The 14,315-nt window shown below is 37.8% G+C and overlaps 1 protein-coding gene across 6 annotated transcripts in view; it reads left to right on the top strand.

Moving 5' to 3' along the window:
• Positions 1–14,315, top strand: part of tbc1d12b (TBC1 domain family, member 12b) — a 134,543-nt gene that overhangs the window by 112,192 nt on the left and 8,036 nt on the right. For 5 of the 6 annotated variants that reach the window (XM_043712458.1, XM_043712459.1, XM_043712454.1 and 2 more), the window contains 7 exons: positions 1,172–1,287; positions 6,897–6,979; positions 7,453–7,570; positions 7,655–7,761; positions 9,877–9,957; positions 11,550–11,644; positions 12,276–12,347. In XM_043712458.1, coding sequence (XP_043568393.1) covers positions 6,955–6,979; positions 7,453–7,570; positions 7,655–7,761; positions 9,877–9,957; positions 11,550–11,644; positions 12,276–12,347 — 498 coding nt within the window. In that variant the 5' untranslated portion in view covers positions 1,172–1,287; positions 6,897–6,954. The remainder of the gene's footprint in view (positions 1–1,171; positions 1,288–6,896; positions 6,980–7,452; positions 7,571–7,654; positions 7,762–9,876; positions 9,958–11,549; positions 11,645–12,275; positions 12,348–14,315) is intronic. The other variant, XM_043712455.1, reaches the window with a different exon arrangement.

A 14,315-nucleotide genomic window follows, 5' to 3' on the forward strand; every position in this document is an offset into this window, starting at 1 on the left:
GTTACTTAACTCTAACAAGATGGACAGTGGTCCATATTTGTAATATAGCACAAACTTGACTATAAGCAACATATTTTACGAATCATGTTCAATGGATCAGATTATTTTCTGTTTTTAAATTATCCCCCAAAAAACAATAAGTTCCCTGTTTTAAAAAAAAGTCTGAGCACCATTTTACTCAGTGTGATCTTGTAACCATCCAAAACACTGTTGTGCTGTAGATAATCAGGGGAATGAAGCCCAGCATTGGGATTTGGGAAGGCAATGGCCTAGTGGTATTATTATTGGACTGTTAATATAGAGATGGAAATGTGTTGCTGGAAAAGCGCAGCAGGTCAGGCAGCATCCAGGGAACAGGAGAATCGACGTTTCGGGCATAAGCCCTTCTTCAGGAAAAGGGCTGCGCTTTTCCAGCAACACATTTCCAGCTCTGATCTCCAGCATCTGCAGACCTCACTTTCTCCTGTTAATATAGAGACCCAGGTAATGTTCTGGGGGCCTGGGATCAAATCCAACCATGACAGATGGTGGAATTGGTTTTTGATAAAAATGTGGAATTAAGTCTAATAATGACCGTGCAATCATTGTAGTTGTCAGAAAAACCCATTAGATTCTCTTGCGCCATTTAAGGAAGGAAACTGTTAAGTTTACCTGGTCTGGCCCACATGTGATTCCAGACCCACACCAACGTAATTGACTCCCAAATGCTGGTGTAGCTAACGAGGTCCTCATCCTATGAGTGAATAAAATAGGAACACAGTTGTACTTAACTGGGAAAACATAGTTACTCGCAGAAAATTTGGGGGAGGGAAATGGAGTGCTGCTGGTGAGTTAGAGAAGTGTATAATCTAAATTAGCCTAGAGATTGTTGCTGTCCTACCTTAAATTGGATATTTTATACTTTACAATAAATCTGTATTAATGCATTTTAACAATTTGAAGATTCTTATTTATCAATCAGTCCTGTTACTGAAAGAATGTGTCTTCAGACAAAACTGCAGAAGTAATTAGTTCCTTTGACAATGATCAGAAATTACTGGTTAAACCTTTGGCCAATTTTCCAAGTCCTTTATATTGTTATTTCCTTTGGCTTTGAGGGAAACAAAATCTTTGATCAATTTAAATCAATTCAATTTGCAATGTGTTGATTTCTTCTTTCTGCTGAAAATAGGAATATGAAGCCCGAACTGGTCGAATAACCAAAACCTCACTCCAGCCTGTACGGCGACGTAATCTTGAGTTTGAGCCCCTGTCTACTACAGCCCTGATCCTAGAAGATCGACCAGCGTATGTAAAAATTTGTTATACAGTTTACAAAGAATACTAGTACAAATCCCTGCTTATGTTTTTTTCCTTGTTGTAATGCACTGTGCTAATGGTATGTATTTTAAAGACTTCTATCATCATTGTATCTATTTCTTCAATATCGCTTTTCTCAGTGTATCCACTATTGTAAATCCCAAACTCAACATTGCCAAGAAAAGTTGGCTGTTTTTGTGGCATTTGAGAGATTCTCTTATAGTTAAATTTAGAGAGACAAGCTCCATTTTAACCAGTTGACTTGTGGAAAATATAATTTTAATTATATTTAGCCCTTTGGATTTTTTTTACACCATGTACTCACCCTGACCACCACATAAACTCATTCAGACTTGCTATGTTATGGCTAAGAACTTTCTGCCAAATTGCATATGTTCTCTCAACTTTGTGCACAGTGCTCAATCTGAAATGCCTACTACAATGAATATCAAGCCTAATGAGCAATCGTTTCTGCAGATCATTTATATAAATCATATAATGCATGATACCTTGGTAATTAGACCCAATTAATGTTGAAATATAATTCTGTTTTGGTTGCCTATATTTTAAAAACATAGATGGAACTAATTTGCATTTATTGTCTGTGCATTTTGATCAAGAATTGAACTAAAATAAACAATTATAACAGATTACTTAAAAAGCTAATTTAGCAGATTTACCAACAGTCTGCAAATGCTTTGACTTTATAAGTTGAACCAGTTTATTATTAAAATGTTCTCCAACTATTTCTTGGGTTACTCCTATAATGACTGAACTTTGAATTATGCACCATCTCTGGCATGTCAGGACATTTGGAAGCTATTCTCTAGCTACTGAATTTCGTAGAGTATTAGTATTTAGTTAATTCTGGCAGTTTGCCTTCTCCAAGAGACCTTTCCCATGAACTTGGGAATAGATAAGCCCTGGCCAGTAGCTTATAATTATTGCTATAAACCTTTTATTTTTATGACAAATTATTCTATTGTTTAATCAATGCAACTTTAAACATTTTTCCACTTACTCACATGCCCAAGGGATAGGAATTATGTAGTCTCTCACCTTGCTTAAGGCTTTTTGGTTTTATACTTGGTCTCCCTAGTCTTGCCTCTGCAAAAAATAAATTCCAAGGTGCCTACTTGAGTTGTATTAACAATGGTTGCCAACGTTTTTAAACATGTTCAGTTAGTAGTATTTCCTCCAAAGAAAAGCATTGAATGTTGTAAATTATCCCATTAATGTACAGCTATTTGTAAACCATGAGTTTACCTTCTCCTCCTTTGCACCTTCTCCAGTTCTTCATTATTTTGACAATAGGGTATCCAAAATTGCGCACTAAATGAGGCCCCAAGGACTTTTTGCAAGATTGGCTAAATGTTCAAACATATTTCATTAACAGCACCCATGTGTTCACGCAGGCAAATGTATCTCTTTTAACCTCCTCACCAGTGATGCATAGATCATTTGGCTTCACCAATAGACATCCCTTGGTTTAGTCTTGTGCTTTGTTTTGAGAAGAACTTATTCACATTTGTCATTCAAATACAAAAATTAATAAACCTAATAACTGGTCTAGATCTTATTCTTTTTGAAGTAATGTTACATGGTAGAGGGTTGCAAATATAATATGTTGTTTTAGAAAAGTAGTAGGTACAGTTATGCAATGTTTTGGTGAGACAGATGCTGGTTTTTCTCTTCCTTGGCTTTACATTCCTCCCACCACCATTGTTGAGGATTATTTGACATTGTAGTAGTGCGCAGACTTTCAATCTTTGAATGAAATTCACAACACAATAATTGCAACATTTCTGCATTTTCTGTAGTAGACGACTTCTGTCAATGATTATACAAAATGTACAGCTTGTTTGAAAACACTTCATACAGTGAAGTTCCCACATTTAAGTGATCAACCAGAGATGTTAAATTGAAGATGTTGAGTGGCAGAATATGTGCATCATTAAGAAAAGATGTGCTTTGCAATTTTTATTACAGCTAACAAATTCGAGACTGAGCAGCTCTAGACAAAGAAAATTAGAATGAATGGATTTGAAATATATTTAGCTCCATTATATGCAAAATAATGTAATGTTATCTTGTGGAAGTTTCAGATATTTCACAAGATGTTTCCACTTGTGGGAATTGAGTTGTCATAAAGATAGTGTCACCAATAAATCTACCAAGGACCTCAAGGCGACAACTTGAATCAGTGCCAGGAATTTGCAATGTTGTATAACAGTGTTATTAGAATGAATGGTATTGTTATATTAAGAGGGAGCTGGTTAATTCACAGGAGATTTGAAGAATATATAGATGCATTGAGATGAAGCAGGGTGTGAGGATCTTGGGAAGTGTTACTACAGATTACTTAGGTTAAATAGCTTATTTTTGTGCTGTAAATTCCATATAAAGGAAGGAAGGTGGACTGACAGGATTTGGGCACTCTCGGCCGGGCCTGGCCCGGGCCCCCTCGGCTGGGCCTGGCCCCCTCTATCCATCAACACTAAAACCAAGCTACTGGCCAAAGTCATTACCAAGAGTTTGTGCTGATCTCTCCAGGCAGTTTGTCGTCCATCTGCAGGTGCTGCCTGATAGTGATTGATATGAAGGATATAGTATATGATGAATATCTAATCAACAGGACAGTCATTAATTAACTGAAGGTCACAGCTTTTCCATGATGCAACATTAAGGTTAAAGGGATATGGGACTAGATTAATTTAGAACAACTGGTTGGCAAGAATGAGTTGGACAGAAGGGTCTATTTCCTTGCTGTATGTCTCTATGACTGTAAGTTGACAACCATATTGTTCGTTCTTGATCAAAATTCTCATATTCCACCTACCCTCACTGTAAGAGAATATTTACCCCACAGATTCAACTGTTCAAGAATGCACACCACCTCTTAAACCCACACTGGTGGGCAGTAAATTATGGCCTTGCCAGTCTAATCCAAATCCCACCAAAAACTGCAGTGGCTGGAAAATGTTGCTACCGACCTGAGCCAATCTCCTGATATGTATGCAGCTCAATGGTATTTTCTGCAAATGATATCAAGCTTATCTTGGAGCAGCAACAAACAGATTAAACTGTTAACTGCCAAAATTGGGAAAAATTGAATGAAACTGAAACCGCTCAAATATTAAGTCACCAACCAAATGCTGATATGTTAATTTGTAGGGGTTTGTTTAGATTTTGCTTACTGTAATATGGGAGTTAGGAAATTAACCTGATGTAAGTATATTGTGATGAAGCTGCTCCTTTGACAAGGCTATGCTGTCCTTGGCTTTTTTTTAACCTCAAGGCCGTAAATGACATGGACTCCAAAAAGTGTTAAGGTGATGGGTTTTAGGGCCAATTTGGTAATAGCTAAAAGAGACTGCCTCAGGCAGAAGACTTACAATTTTAAAAAAAGACTTGTGCAATGAAAGGGGAGTGGCCTGTTCTCCCAGCTCAGCTTTACTCTGGCTTTTTTAAGCAGTAAAAGGAAGGCTGCTGGACTCAAAGAAGCAGATCCAGGCTGGTACACTCTCCCTGACTTCTATTCTGTAAGAACTTATGTTTGATTTTTATCTTTTGTGACAAGGGGTATTTATGGGGATTGTTGGAAGTATTCACAATAGCCTCATTAAGTTGGGATAGTCTATTGGGTTATCAGATAGGATAAGTTATTTGGTATTCTGTTTTCTATTTGTGTTTCATTCAGTAATCTTGTAAATAAATTCTGTTTTGTTTGAAACAAAGTAGTTTGACCAGCTGATTCTCTCCTGGAATATCCACTTTACACCTGCTTGAAACAGCTAGCAAAATTAGGGTCTAGGCTCCCTTCTTGAAATGTTTTGAGGGGTATGGCCTGGTTCATAACTGTATGTGTGTGTGTATGAATAAATAAATAAATAAAGTATTTAATCAAACCACCAATATTCAGTATGCAGCTTTTATATATTGTGGAAATTAGTCCTGTTCCAAAGGGGTGCGAGTTTCAGATACTAATTTAAAATGCAGCTCAATCGGTTACTGTTTATTTGCATCTCTCATCATATTTGTTAATACGTGTGTCACAGTGCCAGGGGAGAAAACAATATAAATGTCCTTCAGGTAATGGATGAGCATATGAGAGAGAATGGGATTCAAACAAAAAACAAGTGGAAAGAATCAGTTAGTTGAACCAATCCAAATCTGCCATTCCTGCCATTGTCAGCTGTAAGAGTATGGCCTTACTGGGAGATTGGTGTTGTTTCCCTGAACTCTTATGAAGTTGAATTGAAGCAAAATTGTTTTGAGGTGTTATCCAACTTACTGAAATAGTGCCCAAGTGAGATTGTCAAGCCGAATGACACATGAATGCAGTTTTATGCTGAGGATGTATTAAAGTAACCCTCCTATTGTGCCTAACCACTACTTCAAAAGCTCAGTTTTTCAGATTGAAGCAAGGGCGTAGGGAGGCACATGTGACATATGCAAATACATCCTTATTATGTGACCATGAAGTCTGGAATCTTTGGCCACACCAGAAAACTGAAGTATTAAATGAAAATACATGTACATTTCAATCATGCACCAAGCACTAGTATATTCAGTCTGAAGGCTGAAAGTTGGTTGATGCTGATTGGTCTGATAATCAAATTAATTCTTAATGAGTCATGTTCATGTTTAATGACTTTGGGTTAATGTCCACATTGTAATGAAATCATTTGGTGAAAATGACTTGTATCATTTCAAAAAGTCTGTTTCTGTTTAAGTATTATAAGTTAGATGGATCAGAGATTATGTTGGAAAATAACACAAACATTATGGTTTCAAAATAGCCATTTATTAAACTAAGTTCTTAGCCAATAAATTCTTGGATTTACTTGTAACAAAAAAAAAGTAAAAGTACAGTAATAAAAATTGCAACCACTCATGTCGATTTGAGATTAAAGCCAGTTTTACTAGTTGACATCTTAATGCTAACCATAACCACTACTATTAATGTAATACTGATAAATTCTAGAAATTTAGGACCATAAATTTTCCTTAGTGATAAAAGCAGCAACCATTGCATCTTAGAAATAAATTTAATCAATTCGAGCATGTGTATCTCAATACTTGATAAATTTATTCTGCTGGGTTTGCTAATATTTCACCTTTGAGATAAAATTCACAAATTAAGGGAAGTCTTTGTGTCATTAAGTCCCTATCCAAGTTCAAGTCCCAAGTGAAAGAAGATGAAAATGAAGGATTGTGCTATCTTTTAAATTAATCTTTGGAAAACATTTTGCACCACCATCACCACCCACAACAAAAATATGTCAGTAACATAGTAGTGGAAGTGCACACATTACTTTGCCTCCCTTATAAAGTTCTGGGTTTGAAACAGGTACTGTTCCAGTAAATGCTTTCATAACTTATAGCGTGTAGAGGCAAAGCCAGATTTTGGATGCCAAGGCCAGTGTTGAATTAAAAAATGTCGTATCCTGAGCAAGTTTTAAATAACCGGCTAATAGAAATCTGAATGTATTTTGAATGGAGAAATTACTCTGTTTGCACATAGTCAAGTTTTCATTCTAATGTTTGATATTAAAACGTCCCTCCAATATTTATCAGAAAAATTTCTGTTGCAGCCATTTACCTGCAAAGTCAGCAGAGGAGGCTCAGCGGCACAGACAAGAATACGATGAGATGGTGGCAGAGGCAAAGAAGCGAGGTACTGAGCATGATATAGTGAGATATGTGAAATAGACTGAGATTCAATATCTACAATTAAACACTATCATGCAAAAGGAATCTTATGATTCTATCATTTACGGAGTTAACTTATTTATACTTTTTAATACTGTAGGGTGCCAATAGTCAGTAGCTTGGAAGAATAAAATGCAAATTCAGTTCCTGAACCTAACCACATTATGCCTCATGGAGGCAACAACCTTGCTGTGCTTGTGTAGAGAGAGAATAGAAGTGGAAAGCTTGAAAGAGATGGTGACTGGAAAGCACAATCATACAGAGCTGTCTTTGCAGGATAGCTTCAAGTTTCATCACAGATGGTCAATGATGTACAGTTACAGCTCTGAAAACAAATTGTAATCCTTCAAGGGAGGAATTCTACCTAGAATTTTGCACTAATTATTTGCCACTTGTGAACAGTAATCAATGTTCTTGGGAATTTTTAATTTGATTCAGAAATTAAAGAAGCACAACGAAGGAAAAGAATTATGAAGGAACGATTCAAACAAGAAGAGAGCATTGCTCATGCTATGATTATTTGGAATACAGATATTCTTCCCAACTGGGAGACCATGTAAGTAGGCTTTTATTTAAAAACAATACCTCTTTAATGGTGACAGTTGTGCAAGTCTAATATCCTTTTGTTTCTCCTACTTAGTCGAAATACACGGAAGGTGCGTGAATTATGGTGGCAGGGTATTCCACCAAGTGTCCGAGGGAAAGTATGGAGTTTGGCTGTTGGTAATGAACTGAATATAACTCATGGTATGTACACTCTGAATCTTTTATATAATTACTCTGCATCTTGAAAAAGAAAAGAAATATATTGTACTTTCAACACAGTGTAGCAAATGTATTGTTTTGACAGCCCTCTTGTATTATCTGAGTATTTTGTGCTTAAGTGGCTCTGGTTAGTGGATTTAAAGACAGGTGATTGACTTTGATTCCTGTGCACTAAAGATCAGAGGTTAGACCAGGAAAAGGAACTCTTGATGGTTTTCCCCAGTAGTATCCAAGATCTGACCTCAATTATAATCCTACTGCTATCCCAACTGAGCTGCTCTATAACTGCAGATTATGGTTGAACTTACAACCTAATTGTATGCCTCTGATTCATAGATGCAAGCTTATGAATTCATTGATCTTATTTAATTCAATTATTAAATAAATGGTCAGTGTTGTGATGTTGCTAGTTATGTCATTATACTTGCAGGTAATTGTGTTTAAGAAAATGGAGTAAATGTTATATCAGTCATGTTAGTGTTACAGGATATTGTTGTGCAGCATATCATAGATTTCAAAGTTTGTGCGAAGATTTGTAGCTCGGGTGCTCGTTGTTGTGGTTCTGTTCACCGAGCTGGAAGTTTTTGTTGCAAACGTTTCGTCCCCTGGCTAGGCGACATCATCAGTGCTTGGGAGCCTCCTGCGAAGCGCTTCTTTGATGTTTCCTCCGGTGTTTATAGTGGTCTGTCCCTGCCGCTTCCGGTTGTCAGTTTCAGCTGTCCGCTGTAGTGGTTGGTATATTGGGTCCAGGTCGATGTGTTTGTTGATGGAGTTTGTGGATGAATGCCATGCCTCTAGCAACATGAATTCGACTGGGACAACACTACTATCATAGGGCAAGCCAGACAGAGAACAGCCAGGGAATTCCTAGAGGCATGGCATTCATCCACAAACTCCATCAACAAACACATCGACCTGGACCCAATATACCAACCACTACAGCGGACAGCTGAAACTGACAACCGGAAGCGGCAGAGACAGACCACTATAAACACTGGAGGAAACATCAAAGAAGCGCTTCGCAGGAGGCTCCCAAGCACTGATGATGTCGCCTAGCCAGGGGACGAAACGTTTGCAACAAAAACTTCCAGCTCGGCGAACAGAACCACAACAATATCATAGAATCCCTATAGTGCGGTCCACAGAGTCTGCTCCGACCCTCCAAAGAGCATTCCACCTAAACCAGCACTGTGGCTAATCCATCTAGCCTGCACATCCCTGGACACTACGGGGCAATTTAGCATGGCCAATCCATCTAACCTGCACATCTTTGAACTGAGAGGAAACCAGAGCACCCAGAGGAAACACTCTCAGACGTGGGAGAATGTGCAAATACGCAGACAATTGCCAGGGAGTGGAATTGAATCCTCGTCCCAGGCGCTGTGAAGCAGCATTGCCAACCACTGAGCTACTATGTAGCGACATAATTTCTGGATTGTTAGATAAATTATCCCAGCTATACTAAATCTAATTTTAGCTTATTTCTAAGTACCACTAGTTATCCCTGTGTTAAGGGAATGAAGTTCTTTCGAACAACCAGATTTGGAAATAATTTAGCACTTCCTTCACAATATTCATGATTTGGAGATGCCGGTGTTGGGCTGGGGTGTACAAAGTTTAAAAAAAAAAATCTCATCACCAGGTTATTGTCCAACAGGTTTAATTGGAAGCACACTAGCTTTCAGCACGCTGCTCCTTCAGGTGATTCACCTGATGAAGGAGCAGCGCTCTGAAAGCTAGTGTGCTTCCAATTAAATCCGTTGGTCTATAACCTGGTGGTGTTATTTTTTATCTTCACAATATTTGAATTTTTCACTGAAACGGCAAATAGAAAAGCACAAATTTTGTTTTGTATCCACGTTCCCTCATGCGACTAGCTCTTGAATTCAATAATTCTGCTGAGAAGAAAGTAAATAGGACAGTATGGCTTCCAAAAGGGGCCAGCACTGAACCACAGTGTCACACCCTGCCTGTAGAAACGGTTTTTAAAATGGTTTTGTCTGGTGCCCTGGATATGGTTGACTCAGTCCCAAAGGTGTAGAAATTAACTTGTTAAAAATTGGCCTTAATTGTTTATAGTGTGTTTCCATTTCATAGAGCTTTATGAAATCTTCCTGTCTAGAGCGAAGGAACGTTGGAAAAACTTCAATGATGTCGGATCAGAGAATGAAACTGAAGGTAAGTTAACTCCTGAAGTATCTCTTAGAAATAAATTAACAAATTGTCAATTTAGAGTAGCAAAATAGTCCTCTTTGCTGTTGTGTCCTTCCATTATTTATAGATCACCCTAAGCTGCATACAGCAGCAGTGACGTTTATGATTTGTGGTTTGCTCCTCAAATGCTGAGCATTTTGTTTTCTTGCTTTATTAGACCTTTGAATCTGCTACTATTGACCTCTTATTTCTGCTCTGGTGACCAAGTCAGACTAATCCACTTTTATATTCAATTGAAAATGGTTATATTATACATGCTTGAATCCTGTTCGGGCTATCAGCTTTCACTGAAATATTTTTAAATTCAGAATAAGCATGAGAGGTCATCAATATGGTTAAAACAGTGCAAAATACAGTTTTATTTTATAAAGTGTTTCATTTAGCTTTAACTTAAGTAAAACAAATTTAAGGTTAATGATGAAAAGCTTGTGTAATTTTTAGAAAATTAATGAACCTTGAGCACTTCAAAAGTAACAGCTGAAATCTCTGCATGACCAGTTACAATTAATAGTAGTTCAGTACAGCATAGTCAGGAATTATGTGCACAAATCTTGCTGATAGGTAACTGAACACTTGGAGATTCCTCATTAGATGTACTGAAACTAACACAGACAATATGGCTCCATGCCCTTCCACATATCTCAAACCATTGCAAGAAAAGCAGCAATAATCAGAATATTACCAGGCCCAAGCAATTTGTATTTGAATATCGATGATGCTCCTGATATTCTACCATTTGCCTTAGAACCTTGGATGGAATAGAGGCTATTGTGATTTTACTCTCAACTTCCAAGGTTGCAGTGGAGAAAATGGGAAATCGTCGGAGTAAAGACTCAAGATCCTATTTTGAAAGCTGTGGATTAATCACTTAGCCTCATGATTCAGTGTAATGCAGGGGACCCAGAACCATATCGTAATTTCAAATGGGTGCTACAACCACCAGCTGTCTAAAAAGGAGACTGAAATTACCTAAGGCTGGAGAATTTATCCAATCCCTGGAGTGACTTGGGCACTAATGATGGCTAAGATACTGCCCTACAAGAATAACTACTTCTCACTCCTTGACACCTGAAACCTTAGTGAATGACCAACTTGAATGTCAGCAATGAACTTGCTTTTTAGTCTGCAAAATTAAGTACAGCATTTGGGCCTTTATATTTGAAGTTTGCTATCAGTGTAGGCTGGAGCATGTGCGATTTTTATTTTTTATTGTTTTCTTCCTGCTATTTGAGAGAATTGTTAATGTTGCAGTCCAAGCATTTGTTTCCAAATGGCAGATGCTGGAACTACGAGAAATCTCACTACGTCAATATAAAGCTGTAACCTTAGTAAACATTTTGTTCAGCATTGTTGCCATAAGTATGAGAAGGTAATTCATACACCTGGGAAATTGTGCATATTTAGTTTGTATTGTGCAAGTACTCAATCAAGGCATTTTCAAAGTTCATTTGGAAAAAGACCATCACAAAAAACTCAATTCTCTTGTCAGTTAAGACAATGTAAACTTCAGTTGACATTGCACCTTTCAGAAATGATTTGTTTCTGTTGGTTTCCAGAATCTGGAGCATCAAGGGCTGATCGAGAGGCCAGTCTTGAACTGATAAAGCTGGATATATCCCGTACATTCCCTTCACTCTACATTTTCCAAAAGGTTTGTAATTATACTAAGTATTCACAAATCAAAAGAGCAGTCAAAGTTTTAATCATGGCTGTTGTAACACAGAAAAAGACCATTTGGCCCTTCAAATTGTTGCCAGAATTTTTGTCAAAATAACCATCCAGGCCTACTCACCTTTTTGTTTGCTTTCTAAGCTGTACGTTATTCTTGTTAGGTTAAAATATTTTAAACTAAGCCTTACATATTTGTAGCTTCCAAAAGACCAAGTTGACTGGATTTTCTTTTAACATTATAACAAAATACCACTCAGTTTCTTGTAGATCTGTACATAAATAATTGACTACCTTTCAGGTAAAGCAGAAAGGTGAGGGAGTGGAGGAGGAAGAATGGAAGAGCAGTACATGAATTGTTCAATGTATTCTTTCTCTTTCTGCAAATTCCTTGCAGTTAGTTTGGCGGTGTCAATGCCTGCAGATGAATAGGACACAGATGAGGTTACTGGAAGAAATTTAATTCTGTGATCGTGGTTTGAATCAACCATTAGGAAATGTAGTATCAGTCAGTTTCAGGGAGGGCAGGTGGGGAAATATTACAATGAAAAATGTGTATTTTTCTGTAATTTATGTTGTTAAGACTTGAATGCCCTCCTGTATTGTATTCAAAGGGTGGACCATATCACGATCTTTTGCATAGTGTCCTTGGAGCATATACCTGCTACAGGCCTGATGTGGGATATGTAAGTCCTTAATCTTTCATGATTAAGTAATTTGCAAACAAAATTTTACAAGTAGTGTTCCTATTTGCTAGAATTGTTTTAGGGAACCACTTATATTGGTATGCATATATTTTATATTTTGAGGCCAAATGCAGGCATGAAGGTGATACTTGTAAAGCAGCTTTTACAGGATTGAAATTCAGAAATAGTGCAAAAATTTTGATATTTTTGGTCTATTGTCCACATCCTTTATAGTTCCATGGGTTTTGTAATGCCTCCATGATTTATCTTAAGTTTAGAATCCTGCCAGTACACAAGTTAGAGATTTATTGTTTACCCTGCCTTGTGTACAGAGGCACTAGCTACCTGCTGTATGTGGTCCCGGTCTGCTGCTTTATAAACTAACCTTGTAGTCTGAAGTCGACTCATCTGCTTGTATAATATTTTTACAAAGGGATTCTATCAATACTTACCTCTTGACGTGGAAAGTAGATATTATAAACTTGAATGAATTCTTTTAATGTTTTAAAGTGCAAAACTTTATTTTTGGGGCGGGGGGGAAATGGCTGATAGTTGTTACTTTCTATCCTGAGAGCATTGAGCTTTTGTAATAATATAGGACTGGAATCGTGTGTAGGTTTATCCTGGAAATGTAGGTTCCTTCTCTAAAGAACATTACATTAATCTATCTTTTGTTTTGGTGAATTGTTTCCAGTGCTAATCCACAAATCACCATGATTATTGAATAGCGTTTGATCATTTCGAGTTGGACACAAACTCACCATGTTTAAGTTGCCAGTGTAATAGTGTAACTATATAGTTGTCACCTTGCCATATCTTGAAGAACATTATTATGAAACTAACCTGTTGATAAGTCAAAAAACTGATTCATTTTGAATGAAAATAAGTAGCACTTCAAGCAACAATTTCAGTAAGAAAGCAACAGCACTCCAGACTATCTTTAGGTGCAGGTGAAGTATTCAGTTTTTAATTTTATTTCTTCAGGTCAGTTGCATCTAAATTTCCAAATAAACCAAGATTTGCCATTAAAGCATTTGTTAAACTTGTCTGACCCTGGACGTAGCTTTGTAATAGTCAATATAGTCAGAGTCATCAAGATGCACAGCACGGAAACAGACCCTTCGCTCCAACTCGTCCATGCTGACCAGATATCCCAACATAATCTAGACTCATTTGCCAGCACTTGGTCCTAAACCCTTCCTATTCATATGCCTATCCAGATGCCTTTTAAATGTTGCAATTGTACCAACCTCCTCCACTTCCTTTGGCAGCTCATTCCATACACACACCACCCTCCACGTCAAAAAGTTGCCGCTTAGATTCTTTTTAGATCCTGCCCCTCTCACTCTAAACATTTGCCCTCTAGTTCTGGACTCCCCTTCCCCAGGGAAAAGAGACTTTGTCTATTTATCCTATCCATGCTCCTCATTACTTTATAAACTTTACTTTAGGGTGGCACGGTGGCACAGTGGTTAGCACTGCTGCCTCACGGCGCCAGAGACCCGGGTTCAATTCCCACCTCAGGCGACTGACTGTGTGGAGTTTGCACATTCTCCCCGTGTCTGCGTGGGTTTCCTCCGAGTGCTTCGGTTTCCTCCCACAGTCCAAAGATGTGCAGGTCAGGTGAATTGGCCATGCTAAATTGCCCCTAGTGTTAGGTAAGGGGTAAATGTGGGGATATGGGTGGGTTGCGCTTCGGCGGGTCGGTGTGGACTTGTTGGGCCGAAGGGCCTGTTTCCACACAGTAAGTAAGTAATCTAAGTAATCTTAAAAAAAACCTACATGAGGTCACCCCTCTGCCTCAGACACTCCAGAGAAAACCGCCTCAGCCTATTTAGCCTCACCCTGTAGCTCAAATCTTCCAACCCTCCAATCCTTGTAAATCTTTTCTGAACCCTTTTAAGTCTCAAAGGAGCTGAAATATTCTGTGATCATGAAAGATAATTACTGCCCTCCAATCTATTACTC

This window comes from Chiloscyllium plagiosum, chromosome 22 (assembly GCF_004010195.1).
Source record: "Chiloscyllium plagiosum isolate BGI_BamShark_2017 chromosome 22, ASM401019v2, whole genome shotgun sequence".
Classification (NCBI taxonomy): domain Eukaryota; kingdom Metazoa; phylum Chordata; class Chondrichthyes; order Orectolobiformes; family Hemiscylliidae; genus Chiloscyllium; species Chiloscyllium plagiosum.